This window comes from Panthera leo, chromosome C2, assembly GCF_018350215.1.
Source record: "Panthera leo isolate Ple1 chromosome C2, P.leo_Ple1_pat1.1, whole genome shotgun sequence".
Taxonomy (NCBI): Eukaryota; Metazoa; Chordata; class Mammalia; order Carnivora; family Felidae; genus Panthera; species Panthera leo.
The window spans coordinates 3,353,666-3,367,199 of record NC_056687.1 but is presented as its reverse complement, the minus strand read 5'-3'; the positions used below and the strand labels follow the sequence as shown (position 1 = coordinate 3,367,199).

General features: G+C 56.7%; 1 protein-coding gene across 2 annotated transcripts in view; it reads left to right on the top strand.

The window, feature by feature from the left end:
• PDE9A (phosphodiesterase 9A) overlaps nt 1-13,534 on the top strand; it is an 88,447-nt gene that overhangs the window by 57,877 nt on the left and 17,036 nt on the right. For both annotated transcript variants that reach the window (XM_042955830.1, XM_042955831.1), the window contains exons 5-7: nt 3,360-3,414; nt 4,718-4,788; nt 8,353-8,437. In XM_042955830.1, coding sequence (XP_042811764.1) covers nt 3,360-3,414; nt 4,718-4,788; nt 8,353-8,437 — 211 coding nt within the window. The remainder of the gene's footprint in view (nt 1-3,359; nt 3,415-4,717; nt 4,789-8,352; nt 8,438-13,534) is intronic.

Genomic DNA, 13,534 nt, shown 5'->3' with positions numbered 1-13,534 from the left:
CTTCATAAAATGAATTGGGAAATGTTCCCTCCTCTTCTATTTTCTGGAAGAAATTGTTTAGAAATGTGTTAATTCCAGGGCACCTGGGTGGCTCAGTTGGTTAAGCGTCCAACTTCAGCTCAGGTCATGATCTCATGGTTCGTGGGTTCGAACCCAGCATCAGGCTCTGTGTTGACAGCTCAGAGCCTGGAGCCTGCTTCCGATTCTGTGTCTCCCTCTTTCTCTGCCCCTCCCCTGCTCCCTCTCTCTCTCTCTCTCTCTCTCTCAAAAATAATAAATATTAAAAAAAAATTAGAAATGTGTTAATTCTTCTTCAAATGTTTGGTAGAATTCTCCAGTGAAACCATCTGCCCCTGGAAATTTCTTTGGGTAGAGTTTTAAAAGTAGAAATTCACTTTCCTTAATAGTTATAGGCTGTTCAAATTACCTGTTTTATATTGGGGTGAGTATAGTCATTCATGCTTGTTAAAGAGTTGCTTCATTTTCCTCTAAGATTTCAAATTTGTGTGTGTCAAGTCCCTTATCCTTCAGGATTTGTAGCCGTATCCCCTCCTCTTCCTAATATTGCAAATCTGCGTCTTTCTGTGTGTTATTTTTGTCAATCTTGCTAGAGATTTGGCAACTTGTTGATACTTTTAAATAACCAGCGCTTGGCTTCATTGATTTTCTGCCTTGTTTTACTAGTTGTTTTTTTTTTCTCCATTGATTTCTTTTATTACTTCCTTTCTTCTGCTATTGTGGTGGGTTTATTTTGCCCTTCTTTTTCTGGGCCGTTGGATTAGAGTCGAGTCTTTCCTGTCTTCTAAATTTTTTTTTTTTTCAACGTTTTTTATTTATTTTTGGGACAGAGAGAGACAGAGCATGAACGGGGGAGGGGCAGAGAGAGAGGGAGACACAGAATCGGAAACAGGCTCCAGGCTCCGAGCCATCAGCCCAGAGCCTGACGCGGGGCTCGAACTCACGGACCGCGAGATCGTGACCTGGTTGAAGTCGGACGCTTAACCGACTGCGCCACCCAGGCGCCCCAAGTCTTTCCTGTCTTCTAATGTAAGCATTTAGTGCTATAAATGTCCCTCTCAACACTGCATTAGCTATGTCTCACAGCTAAACTTGGATATATATTGCATTTTCATTTTCATTCAGTTCAAGGTCTCTTTTGTTTCCTTTGAGACTTCCTCGTTGACCCCTGAATCACTTAGGAGCGTATTGTTTCATTTCCAAGTGTTTGAAGATTCTCCTATGATTTCTGTTACCGATGTCTGGCTGGATTCTCTTATGGTCAGAGACCATACTCTACATGGTTTCAATTCTTTTAAATATTTTGAGGTTTCTGTGTGGTCTGTCTTAGTCTGTGCTTCCTAGGCATCTGAAAAAAATACGTGTTCTGCTGTTGTTAGGCAGTGTGGTCTATAAATATCGATTGGTTGATAGGCTTCTAAATTTATCTCAAGACCTCGAGATCATGAACTCTCGAAGGCTCTGTGCTACACCATTTTCGCCAAAGATTTCGGAGTAAGTGATTTAAAATCCCGCTGAGTCCACCAAGGATGCCTGTGAAGCTTTCTCACCGGTGGCTCTTGCTGGTAGAGTCGCTGTGTCTCTCCCCTGGGGTAGGAGTAGGCTCCCTGAAGGACAGGGCCCCGGATCAGCCAGCAGCTCCACCAAGGGCTCTTTTAAAGTTTCCCGGATGACGTTTTCACTCCTCTTACAGTTTCTTTCTTTCTTTTTTTTTCTTTTTCTTTTTCTTTTTTTTTTTTTTTTTTTTTTTTTTTGAGACAGAGACAGAGCATGACCAGGGGAGGGGCAGAGAGAGAGGGAGACAGAGAATCCGAAGCAGGCTCCAGGCTCTGAGCCATCACCACAGAGCCCGATGCGGGGCTCAAACTCACAAACCATGAGATCATGACCTGAGCAGAAGTCGGACACTCCACCGACTGAGTCACCCAGGCGCCCCATACAGTTTCAAAAGATTTAACAAAACATCGTTTTTCTTCTTCTCATCGGGTCTCAGAATGCTAATGCCACAGAGAACCTTGGTCCATCACCCTTGCATTTGGCAGGTGAAGGGGTGAGAGGTCTCAAGAGGCTAATCTAGATTGTTTTTTAAATGCTTTTCGTGAAATTAACGTGCGTTCATTATAGAAATAGATTAGATCTAGAGAAACAAAAGGAAGAAAAAAGTGCACATATAATCTCACAACCAACGTGTCTCCTCCCAATGTCTTCAAAAATGAGAGCCCACGTTGGCATTACTGGTTTGCAATGTCTCTCTCTCTTTTTCTTTAACACAGACGTGAACGTTTTCCAAAATATTATTTCTGATAGGAGACTTTATTTCCACAGGACAGATGGGCCATCATTTACTTAATGTCCATTTGATGTGCACTTGGGCTTTTAGAATCCCCGCTAAGTTCAGTAGCGCTGTGATGAACGCCTTCTGTGTACATGCGTATGTTCCTTCCTAAAAATGGAGACCGCAGATCAGAACGTGGGAACGGGAGCTTTTTTTTTTCTTTTTTTTTTTTTTTTTTTGTGGCTCTAGCGCCCCACTGCCAAACCAGATAATTGAGATTTCGTGTTTGTCTGGGCAGGTTCGGTTTGCTTTTCATTCGTTTTGGTTTTAGGCATAGAGCCAGCAGAGATTACGTGGCTCAGGAGTAAGTCCTGTGCGGGTTCTTGGTGTTTTAGGGCGTGGACGAACGGCCACCTGAGGCCAAGGCGAGCGAGCCGTCCCCCTTCCCAGGAGAGAGAGTGCTGGAAAGAACAGTGCCGTGAGCGTCTGTGCCTTCCTATGAGGCATCTGGCGCTGAGCCCAGTCAGGAAACAGGAAAACTGGCAGGTTATATTCAGCCCGGGACCGGGACCTTGTAAAACCATCACGCGGCCCAGGTTTACGTGCAGGAACAAACTCGCTCACCCTGGCCCACTTCCTCTCGCCAGGACCCGCCATGAGAACGCCGTGTTTTATGTTTGGAGCATGCCTTGAACTTGCTTTGTCCTAGTAATTGCCCCCATAAAATGGAGCAGGGCACTAAGTGAAAACTTCCCGTATTTAGAGACCAGTCCTGCCTGCTCTTTATGACTCGTGCTGACTCCGGCAGGACCAGCTCTGCCGAGAGGCCACTTACACGCAGGTTGGCGGGAGCAGGACAGGAGGGAAGAGCCTCTGAAGGTGGACGGGAAGACCCCAGGCCCTGGGGAGGCCCCGCGTGCTGACCGTGGGCCGGAGCGTCCCCCCAGGTAGCCCAGGCCGCTCCCTGCCCCGGTGTCACTGTCACCCACCACGACATCCCAATTAAGGCCACAGCGATCCACGGACTTCTCCCTTTCTCCATCTGCCTTTCTCTTTTGGTCTGCAGAGAAAGAAGAATTAATCCAGAGCATGCTGACCCAGGTCGTAGAGCAGTTCTCAAGGTACAGAATCTTCTAGACACATAGTCTCTGCAGAGGTATGCTTTTCTGCTCACGGCAATGGTGGGGCCTCGCTTGGAGGCCGTGCTGGCCGGCAAGGCTCTGGCACGTCGCTCACCCGGAGAGGCGGCCTTCCAGGGGGAGTCCTTGCATGACCCCCTGTAGCTGAGCCAGCGCGGGTGGGACCCAGGAAGCACCCTCCTTATACCGAAGAGCAGGGCCGCTGGGCGCTGGGAGTGTGAGAGCTCACGCTGCTGACAGGTCTCTCCACCGGCTCTCCTGGGCTTCAGAGGTCAACCTACAAGAACTGACACCATTTTTGTTTTATTCGCTTATTTTTAATTTTTTTTTTAATGTTTATTTTTGAGGGAGAGAGAGACGGAGTGTGAGTGGGGGGTGGGGGGGGAGGGGGCAGAGAGAGGGAGACACAGAACCCGAGGCAGGCTCCAGGCTCCGTGCTGTGAGCACAGAGCCCGACGCGGGGCTCGAACCCACGAACTGCGAGATCACGACCTGAGCCTAAGTTGGACGCTTAACCGACCGAGCCACCCCGGCGCCCCTTATTTATTTATTTTTAAATGTTTTACTTATTTTGAGAGAGCACAGGGAAGGGGCAGAGAGAGGGGGAGAAAGAGAATCCCAAGCAGGGTCCACGCTGCCAGCACAGAGCCTGACGTGGGGCTCGAGCCCACGAACCGCGAGATCGTGACCTGAGCCGAAATCCGGCGTCGGGCGCTTGACCAACTGAGCCACTCGGACACGCTGAATTGACACCACTTTGAAAATGGGCCTGAAAACAAGCATTGCCACGGAGACCCTGTGTAGACGTGGGCTTCCTTCCGCTCTGAGTTGTCTTGCCCGTCCCGAAGTGATGCTTTCCGCCCTTGGTTATTTCGAGGTGGCATCTTGCCGTCCGGGGGCATATGGGTGACACACCCTCGAAGCCCAGGCATTGCTGCGCCGAACGGGCTGGGCCCAGAAGGGACGCGGCGGGTTTGCGAAGGGGTCTGTGCCCGGCCAAGCAGGGTGCAGGGCGAGGGCCGTCCCCGCCCAGGTGTGGGGACGTGAACACACCCAGCAGCCTGGCACTGCTGTGCCTTCAGTCACGGAAGGACGTCAGCCGAGGGCGTCTTCCCCCCTCTGCCCGACCCTCAGACACCTTGAGCTCCTGGAAAGCAGCCCCTCGCCCCCCTGTGCCCCCTACAGGGGTGAGCCTACCCGCGGGAGGGGTTCGGCAGGTGACCGCCAGGCCCATCGTAATTTTGAAGAGTTTAAGAGTTATGTGTTGACTCGTTTTCATTCCTAGAGCGTTTAAGATCAACGAACTCAAAGCCGAAGTCGCGAATCACCTGGCCGTGCTCGAGAAGCGCATCGAACGTGAGTGAGCTCCCTGCTTCTCTCTCCTTGTCCTTTAACCTCTGCTTAAATTAGCCGCCTAACGGCCGGTGGTGAGCGGCGAGGGGAGTGAGGCGAGGCTGGAGGTAAGCGCCCGTGTCTTTGGTGCCTGGGCGAGAACAGTGAGCACTTCCTGTCGGAACATGTGACACGGTCCGTGTGCCCAGCGGCTCGGGCCACGGTACGTGTCCAGCAGCGGTGCCTGGCAGCGTGTCTGGGTCTGAAAGGGGCAGAACGAAACCGCGGAGTCCCCCAGACCAGCCCCCCGGAGACGAACTTGTGCTGAACATCTTTGTGCCTCTCTTTACGCAAACGAGGCCTGCCGACGCCCTCCCTGACGTCACGATTGGTTCTGGACCACGTGTACCAAATCATCACCTCCTGCTCCCCAGTCACCACCAAGGCAGCAGAAAAACTACCAGGAAGCACAGGAGAGTGGGTTCGGGGCTTGACTCAGGGGCCAGGGTGCCCAGGCCTGCACCAGACCCTGCACACCGGGAGAGCCGACCCCGTGGCACAAGGTTTATTAATGCCAGGTCGTGCCAACGACCCGGAAGGCTCGAAGCTTAAAAACCCAGGCTTTTCTCCGTGCCACTCGGGATGTGTGCTTTATGCACATTCCGTACCAAAACCGTTGGGGGGAAACGTTGAAATGTAGCTCCAGCCATATGTGTCTTTAAGGAACTTTCGTTAGCTCTGGAGCCGAAGGAGGGCCCTGCCTCCCCGCCCTGTGCTGTTGCCTCTGCCCCGTGAGACCCCTTCCCCCCCATGCCGGCACCCCTCCTAGAAAATCGTCCCCAGAGGCTCTCCTTCGAGGCGCCCTGTGACTCACAGAGGTGCCCTGGGGCTCCTGGAGGGGGTGGCCAGGCTTGCAGGGGGTGCTAACCACGAGTCAGGCAGCTGTGACCAGTCGGGGCCCAAAGCCGCTCCTCGTGGGTGGACTCCAGCATCCTTTCGTGCTCTAGCTTGGGGTTCCGCTCTGTGCCCACCTATTGAAAGTGTGAAGGCGGACACCCAGCCTCACTCGAGAGCCGTTGCCGGAGTGCGTGCGGGACTTTTAAGGGGTCCTGCACCGGGCCCTCTCCCTCCTGTGCAATGGGGGCAAAGTGAAGCTGGGACAGGCCAACCAGGGGAGCAGTGGAAGGTTCCAGAGGCAGCCCGGAAAGGACAGGGGCAGCAGACACGGGCGTGCTAATGCTGAGGGCCAGGCCCCCTCCTCCCGTGTTCTGCCTTTAATCCCACGACCTGTTCTCCTCCCATTGATTAATGCACAACTTTGCCGTCTTGTCACTCACTCTCCATTTCCTTGGCAACCAGGCTCTTCATAAACGTAATCGCCATAAATTCTGAATCTCTGGGGCTCAGATTAGTGATATTGTACTGTCTCGCCCAAAAGGCTTCGTTTGAGCATCACTCCCAGTAAATGGCCCGGAAACCTGATCCACGTGAACCAATAGCCAATAATCGAACATTACGCCCCCACTGAGAGCTGCTAACGCGGGGCACGCCTTTAACTTACAACGGTAAATAAGCAAGTGAGAGAAAACAGAACAAGCCGTATGATCCCAATTTTGTCTCTTTAAAACTCCGGATGGACGGATAGCTGTGTCGATGCACGGGGCTGAGAGAGAAACACCTGGAAAGGCACACGTCAATAGATATTAAGTGGGTTGTTCTCGGGCCCGTAGGACCGTAGATAAATTTTAAAACATTCTTTGAGATGCTCCGTATTTCCCCCATTTTCTACAACAATCAGATGTAACTGTATCGAGAACATAGTAAGGGGAACCCGGGACTGTAAGTGGCAGGGCACCCCACTGCATGGCTGTTCACTTTGGGGATCAAAGTCTGTGCAGCACGCAGGGACTCTTCTCCACATCTGTTCCCTTTCGGGAATTTTCTGCCACACGTTGCCGGGACGTGGCTTCCCTGAGGCTGAGCCTCCCGCGGCGCTCTGGGAGGTCCAGATGCAAACCGGAAGGGGTGCGCGCTGGCCTGCTTTGCCCAGAGGAGGACCCGCGGCTTCCGTCCACTTGCCAGTAGGGTCCCTGATGCGAGAAAGCGCTAAGAACGCCCCACTCCCAAAGGAGGGCGTGGGCTCTCGGTGAGAGAGTGGACCGTCCTCCGGCTCAGACTCCCTGCATCTCCCCATCTGGCTGCTGCCACCCAGCCCCTTGCACTGACGGCCCCGGGCTTCGGTCCCGCGTCCCCGGGCCTCAGTCCTGCATCTCTGGGCCTCGGTCCCGTGTCCCCAGGCCTTGGTCCCGTGTCCTCAGGCTTCGGTCCCGCGTCCCCGGGCCTCAGTCCTGCATCTCTGGGCCTCGGTCCCGTGTCCCCAGGCCTTGGTCCTGTGTCCTCAGGCTTGGGTCCCGCGTCCCCGGACCTCAGTCCTACATCTCTGGGCCTCGGTCCCTTGTCCTCGGGCTTCGGTCCCATGTCCCCCGGCTTCGGTCCCATATCGTCTCTGTGGAGCTTCGCACAGCATCCCCCAAGTGGCACAAGTCGCCGGAACCAGACCCGAATATCAGATCCTCCAGATTCCCACCACTCTGGGCAGAAAGAAGCCGTACTTTCACGTAGCCTTGCCCCTGCGTGGCTCCCGGCCCCGGAAGCGTCTAGAAAACTGCCCGGGGATGCTCAGGGCTCCGGCAGGCTCTCTCGCCACACTTGCTTCAGAACGGCTCCGGAGGCCAGGGGACAGAATTGTCTCTCCCCGTCGTGTGCTTAGGCGCTCAGACCACGTTTGAGGAAGAGGGGAATAGAGTAGCATCGTGGGCCCCGTCTTTTGGCAGAGAAACCGAGGTACGATTACAGAGTAACAAGGCCAATCTTTTCCGTTGCTCTCGAACGGATCTGATCTGAACGGCTTTCGGAAGGGAAGCCGCCTGCTTCGTGGCAGCCTTTCTGGGCTAAAGGTGCACCTGCCAGAGCAAACGTCTCAAAGGTGAACGCTCCCTGGGAGGCACGAGCTCCAGTTCTTTCCGGATCTTTCTCTGGTGCCCCGTGGTGTCCGGACGTGGCAGGCACTCCTGTGTGGCGGGGCTGCGGGAATGTGACCCGGCCCGGCTCTGCTAACCCACGACCTGTCCTGTTTGCCTGCCCCCAGCCCCCGCCCCCGCACGTCCACACCCCTTCCTGGCTAACGGCTCCGGGGGGACCTGAGAACTCGGAGGTTTTCTGCTCATACGAGCTCATCCTTGCCGGGAAGGCTGTGGTTTTGCCTGCTGAGCCTCTTGCTGTGTTTTAATGCGCGGCGGCCACATTTCCTCCCCTTGTCTTTTTAGGACAAGAGATTTCTTTGTCCCCGGTCCTCAGCTGGGGAGGGGAGAGAAAGTGGGAGGGGGGGGGAGTGGGTGCAGGAAAACTCAGGACTTGGGGGAGGGGAGCAGCGGTCGCCGTGGCCGAGCTGCACCGCCGCGGGCCGCAGCGGGGACCAGTGCAGGAGCCCGAGCCAGCCGTCCTCGCCGCGCAGGGCCAGCCCCGGTTACAGCCTTGCGAGGTCCTCCACGTGTCTCCATGGTAACCCCCTGTGTCTCCTTGTCCCAGTGGAAGGCCTGAAAGTGGTGGAGATTGAGAAATGCAAGAGCGACATCAAGAAGATGCGGGACGAGCTGGCGGCCCGAAGCAGCAGGTGAGGTCAGGCCTGGGAAGGGCTGCCCTGGCCGGGCCCCCCGAGGGGGCTCCGGGCTTCGCTCTCCCGCAGAGCCCGGCGGCGGGGCCCGACCCAGCGCCGGCTGCGGCGGGCGCGGTTTGGCTGGGGAGTGCTTGTCAGTTGCGCGGCCTCCTTGTCGTAGAAGAGGGTCCACGTCCAAGGCGGGTGGAGGCGACGACACTTCATGGAAAGGAGGAAGAATCCGCCCGCAGATCAAAGCCTCAGGATTAACTTACCCAGCTCGAGAGAAGCTGGAGAGAGGTTGGCATCGGTTTTTGAAGCAAGGGCCCGGTAAGAGGAAGGGGCGTGAGGCTCACAGGGGAGGGCGTCCTGGTGCCCGGAGGCCGTGCTCCTGGGTGGACGTCCCCCGTCCCCCCCCCCCCCCGGCACAGAGCAGGGAGAAAGGCCACAAGGCCTCGGGCCGTTCTGGACACAGAAATCACTCTCCCCCGGGGAGCCGAAATTCGTGGGAAAAAACACCCCGGACTTCATGCCGCCCCCTCGAAAGCAGGTTTTTGTCCAGCAGGACCCTCTCCCGAAGCTGTGAGCACAACAAGTGTTTGAACTGGCGGCAGAGATGATGAGGAGGGGGGGTGGGCACCTCGAGCACTTGCTGTGTGGGGACCTCACACCTGCCGGCCCTGCGAGATGGACCCCAGCCCCCCTGCCCCCCCACGGCCACTCCCGGGAGGGGACTCCCAGGAGGGGGCACAGCCAGGCCTCAGCGGGGCTGAGGGGGAGACAGGGAACCTAAGAATCGCCCCGCACACACACCGGGTTGTCTTACGACGACTCATCTGCCACTTTGAAGATCGTTTCCTGATTTTAAAACACTGAGGGCGACCGGCTCAGCGAGGGAGGCCGGCTGTGCAGAAAGGTCTCTGAGGGCAGGAGGTAAAGGGGAAGGAGATGGTCCTGGCGAGGTTCCGTGCGATGCAGAGGGGCCGGCCGGCCTCGGGGGGGGGGGGCTCGGGGAACAGTCTGATGGGCTCAAAGCCACGTTAGTGTGGTCCTCAAGGGACCAGGCCCCGTCCGTATCACACCCACGTGACGCCTGATTTGGATCTGGGGATGTCTCAGCCCATTTGATTTGGGGACGTCAGGGCGAAGGCGTTTGTGAAAATGCACAGAAAATTGGGAGGCAATGATTCATCTTCAACATCCCCTCGGTGAGAGGCTAGCACCCTCGTGGGACCGGGTCAGGGCCCTGGACTGGGCCGGGGACGGGGCTGGGAAGGATGCTCGGACCCACCCCGGCTGTGGTCACGGAGTCGCCCTCGGGCTCAGGATCCACACGGCCCGGCTCAGCCCCGGGGCCGCCCTCGTGTGCCCCAGCCGCCCTCCGCCTTGGGGACAGGTGCGGGCGGGCTGATCTGCCGGGGACAGTTACCCAGCGTTACCAGCCTCATCCGGCAGCTGCCAGGAAAGGGAACTAAGACTGGAGCTTGGCTTCGGTCTGAAACGAAAGAATCTGAACTGGCCTCCTGGCTTCAGCGGCTCGTCTGTACCGCGGGCCGAGGAACATCACCACCTGGGTGGGAATGATGCCCCGAGGTCCCTTCCCGCCTCTGTGGGCACCACGTCACTCACTAACGTGCCCACGGAGCCCGCGGAACACCCACGGGACACATTTCTGAGGCAGCCTCTTGTCCCTTCTCAAATGACCACATCCTACCATCTGCCCGAAGCAGCCGGGGTGAGTCTCGAGCCCCACCCTTGCTGGTCCCGTCCCTGCCATGTCCCAGGCACCCCCCCCGGCCCCCACCTCCTCCCATCCCGTGGAAGCGAGGCGTGTGCCAGCCTGGCGGGGCTGTGGCCCTGGTCCCGCAGGTCAGGCTGCAAGGGGACACTAACGTGGCCCAAGTGGCATCGCACGCTAGAAATCTGTTCTCTCAAAGTTCTGATGGCAGACGTCAGAGAGGGAGGTGTCGATGAGGCCATGCTCCCTCTGACGGCTCCAGGGAGGGTCTATTCCAGGCCCCTCTCGGAAGCTTCTGGAGGTCGTCGGCAGTGCTTGGGGCTCCTCGGCTTGTAGCTGCATCATGCAGTCTGTGGTCTTCACTCGGCCTTCTTCCTGTATGTCTCTGGGTCCAGATGTCCCTCTTTACAAGGACACCGGCCGCATCTTAACTAATCACACCTGCAGTGACCCTGTTTCCAAAGGAAGTCCCGCTCGCGGGTGCTGGGGCGTTAGGACTTCAAATGATCACTTTGGGGACGTGATCCAACCACAACGTGGCACATGGGGACGATACGCCCGATTTCAGAGCCCACGGGAAGAAGCCCACCCGGGAGCCGAGAGGCAAAACGTCACCCACAGGCACCCATCTGGCCAAGTGGGCTAAGCTGAGGCGTGGTGGGTGCCTGGGCTCATCCCCGGAACGGAGCTCTCTTCCTCACCGCCCAAAAAGTCCATTTTTAGAGCTCCCAATGCCATGATCCAAAGAGAAGCCTTCCCGGTGCCCTAACTGCTTCGAGAGGCGATATTCTCAGCAGACGGTTTTCACAGCATCCCACGTAGGTGAGAGACGGGTAAATGTGACTCTTCAGTCACAAACAGAGGGGGGTAAAAATCTCCAACATCGCTGACACATTTAGAAAAAAGAACCCCGGGGGCCTGGGCTCGGGCCTCACCCGCAGCCACGCCGCCCACCCCGGACCCTGGTCCGGGAGCCCGGCAGCCCCTTCCGTGCCACACGCTAACGGCCCTCTTGCCCTTGCTTCGCGGAGAAGGGAAGCTGGGAAACAGTCAGCCCCTCGCACTGCCCCTTCTGTCTCTGTTGGCTGCAAGGTTCCGTTGTAATGGTGCAAGGACGTCACGCAGCATTTAGCGTCCCTGGGACCAGGCTCCCCGACACCTAGCTTCGCCTCACTGCGGGGAGAGAAGGGCGCCCCGGACAGCTCTTTCCAGTGATACCCACCCGCGAGGTGGCGACCGAGCCTCTCCGGAAGGCGGAGGGGACATAGGCGGCGGGCAGGGGTGAGCCCAGCCCCGTACCCGCAGGGATGACTAATGACCCACATTCGCCAGCACATGAGCCCAGCCCAGCGGGGCCTCGGCACCAGGGGCCCCGCTCTGGGAGCAGGGGTGGGGTAGCGCCGTGGGCAGGCTCCCAGATGCCCCCGGAACAGGCCGCACGCCTCCCAGACCCACGCCCTGGGCTTCTCCTGGTCCAGGTTCCTGCTCACATTCAGGGCAGGGCCAGGCCTAGCTGAGCACAGAGAGGAGTGTGCTGCTTCGCCCCGGGGCCGGGGAAGGGCTGCGAGGGCCTGGGGTGGCATCTGAGGGCTCCGGGGTCCGCGGCCCCCACTTCCATCAGAAACAAAGGGCCTCGTCCGCCGGATGAGCCACAGGGGAGGGGAGGCCGGGGGGCCCTGGAAATGAAAGCAAAAATAAGCCCCAAATAGAATGAAAAGAAAAGGCAGCGTGCCAGCTGCTCCGTGGCTGGAGGAGGCTGGTTCCCATGGCAACGGGCACAGAGGGGAGGGCCCAGGTGGGGAGGCCCCGGGAGAGTCGCCAGGCGCCCAGCACACGCACCGGGAGGGTCAAGGAAGTTTGCCTCGTGCGACCACCCCCCTGGGACACGCACAAGGCCTACCTAGCTGGTTTAGTTTAAGAGAGAGAGAGAGAAAGAATGAGCAGGGGAGGGGCAGAGACAGAGGGAGGGAGAGAGAATCCAAAGTGGACTCCACGCTGTCGGTGCAGAGCCCGACACGGGACTCGAAACTCACGAGCTGTGAGACCATGACCTGAGCCGAAATCAGGAGGCAGAAGCTCGACCGACCGAGCCACCCGGGTGCCCCAGTGTCGTCTCCTTTCTCAAGTGCACAGACCACGCTTGTCACTTCTCAGAAACGTGTAGGCTGCAATTTCTCGTTCGCGGGCGACCACGGGAATCATCCGGTCGGTGTCTTCTGTGGGGTCGTCGGTGACTCTTTGGCTAAATCTGTGTGAAAACCCCCTCCCCACACGGAGTCGGGTGGGTTTTGTGAGCATCCGGGGGAAGGAAAGAGCACGACACCATTTCATTCTGAAGGCGCCTGTTCCAGAAGGAAAACAGGCTTGTTACTCTGAGCACAGCCCCCAGGTAAAAGCTCCAGACTGAACGGATGAGGGGGCGAATCCCCAGCAATGACCACGGCTGGCGAGGCCCCCGCCTAAAATCTGGATGCCGGGCCGCCCAGATCCTCTAGGTATAAGTACCTCCTCTCGAAAAGAAATACTGTGTTGTAATCTTTTTTCACTTACAACACCGTGAGCAATAACTAGATCGAATTTTAACCAACGGGCACCTGGGGGGCTCGGTCGGCTGAGCGTCCGACTTCGGCCCAGGTCATGATCTCACGGTCCGGGAGTTCGAGCCCCGCGTGGGGCTCCGTGGAGCCTGCTTTGGACTCTGTGTCTCCCTCTCTCTCTCAAAAATAAATAAACATTAAAAAAAAATTTTTTTTTAATTTCTTTAACCAACTTCATCCAGCTCATCCATTTGTCCAGGAGGCCACAGTCCCCTCATTGTCCACAAACGTGGTCTTTTGCCCTCGTACCTCGGTGGATTCTTTTTGCGTTAACTTTCAGTGCATACCGAATGCAACCTTTCTTTTTCCGCTCTCCCCTAAACTCTCCTTACTTCACAGAATACTCATAATTACCTAAAGAACACGTAATCGTCCGTCGTGGTTTAAGCTATTTCCCACATTTCGGTGGCTTCCGGTTTGGGGTTGTGTTTTCGTAACGACAGATAACGTTGCAGTGAATACCTTTGTGCACAGGGATGGCTGCTTGCATCCAATTCGTTTCTGAAGATAAATTCCCCAGGGTAGACACACGGGCTTCATGGACATGAATTTCTCTGTGGCTCTTACTACGTGGTACTAAACTGCTCTCCCAGAAGGTGGACTTTATTTACAGACAAAGTTTGCCAAGTCCGAGGATAGAGAGCGTGTTCACGTCCGAGAAGGTGGGGAGGGGGCCACGTGCAGCCCCCCCCCCCCGGGGTACGGCCAGGTCCGCACTCTCTGCCCTGACGGTGGGAGGAGGCTTTCCCTGCAGAGCACCCCCCGTTTGGTGTGTTCTGT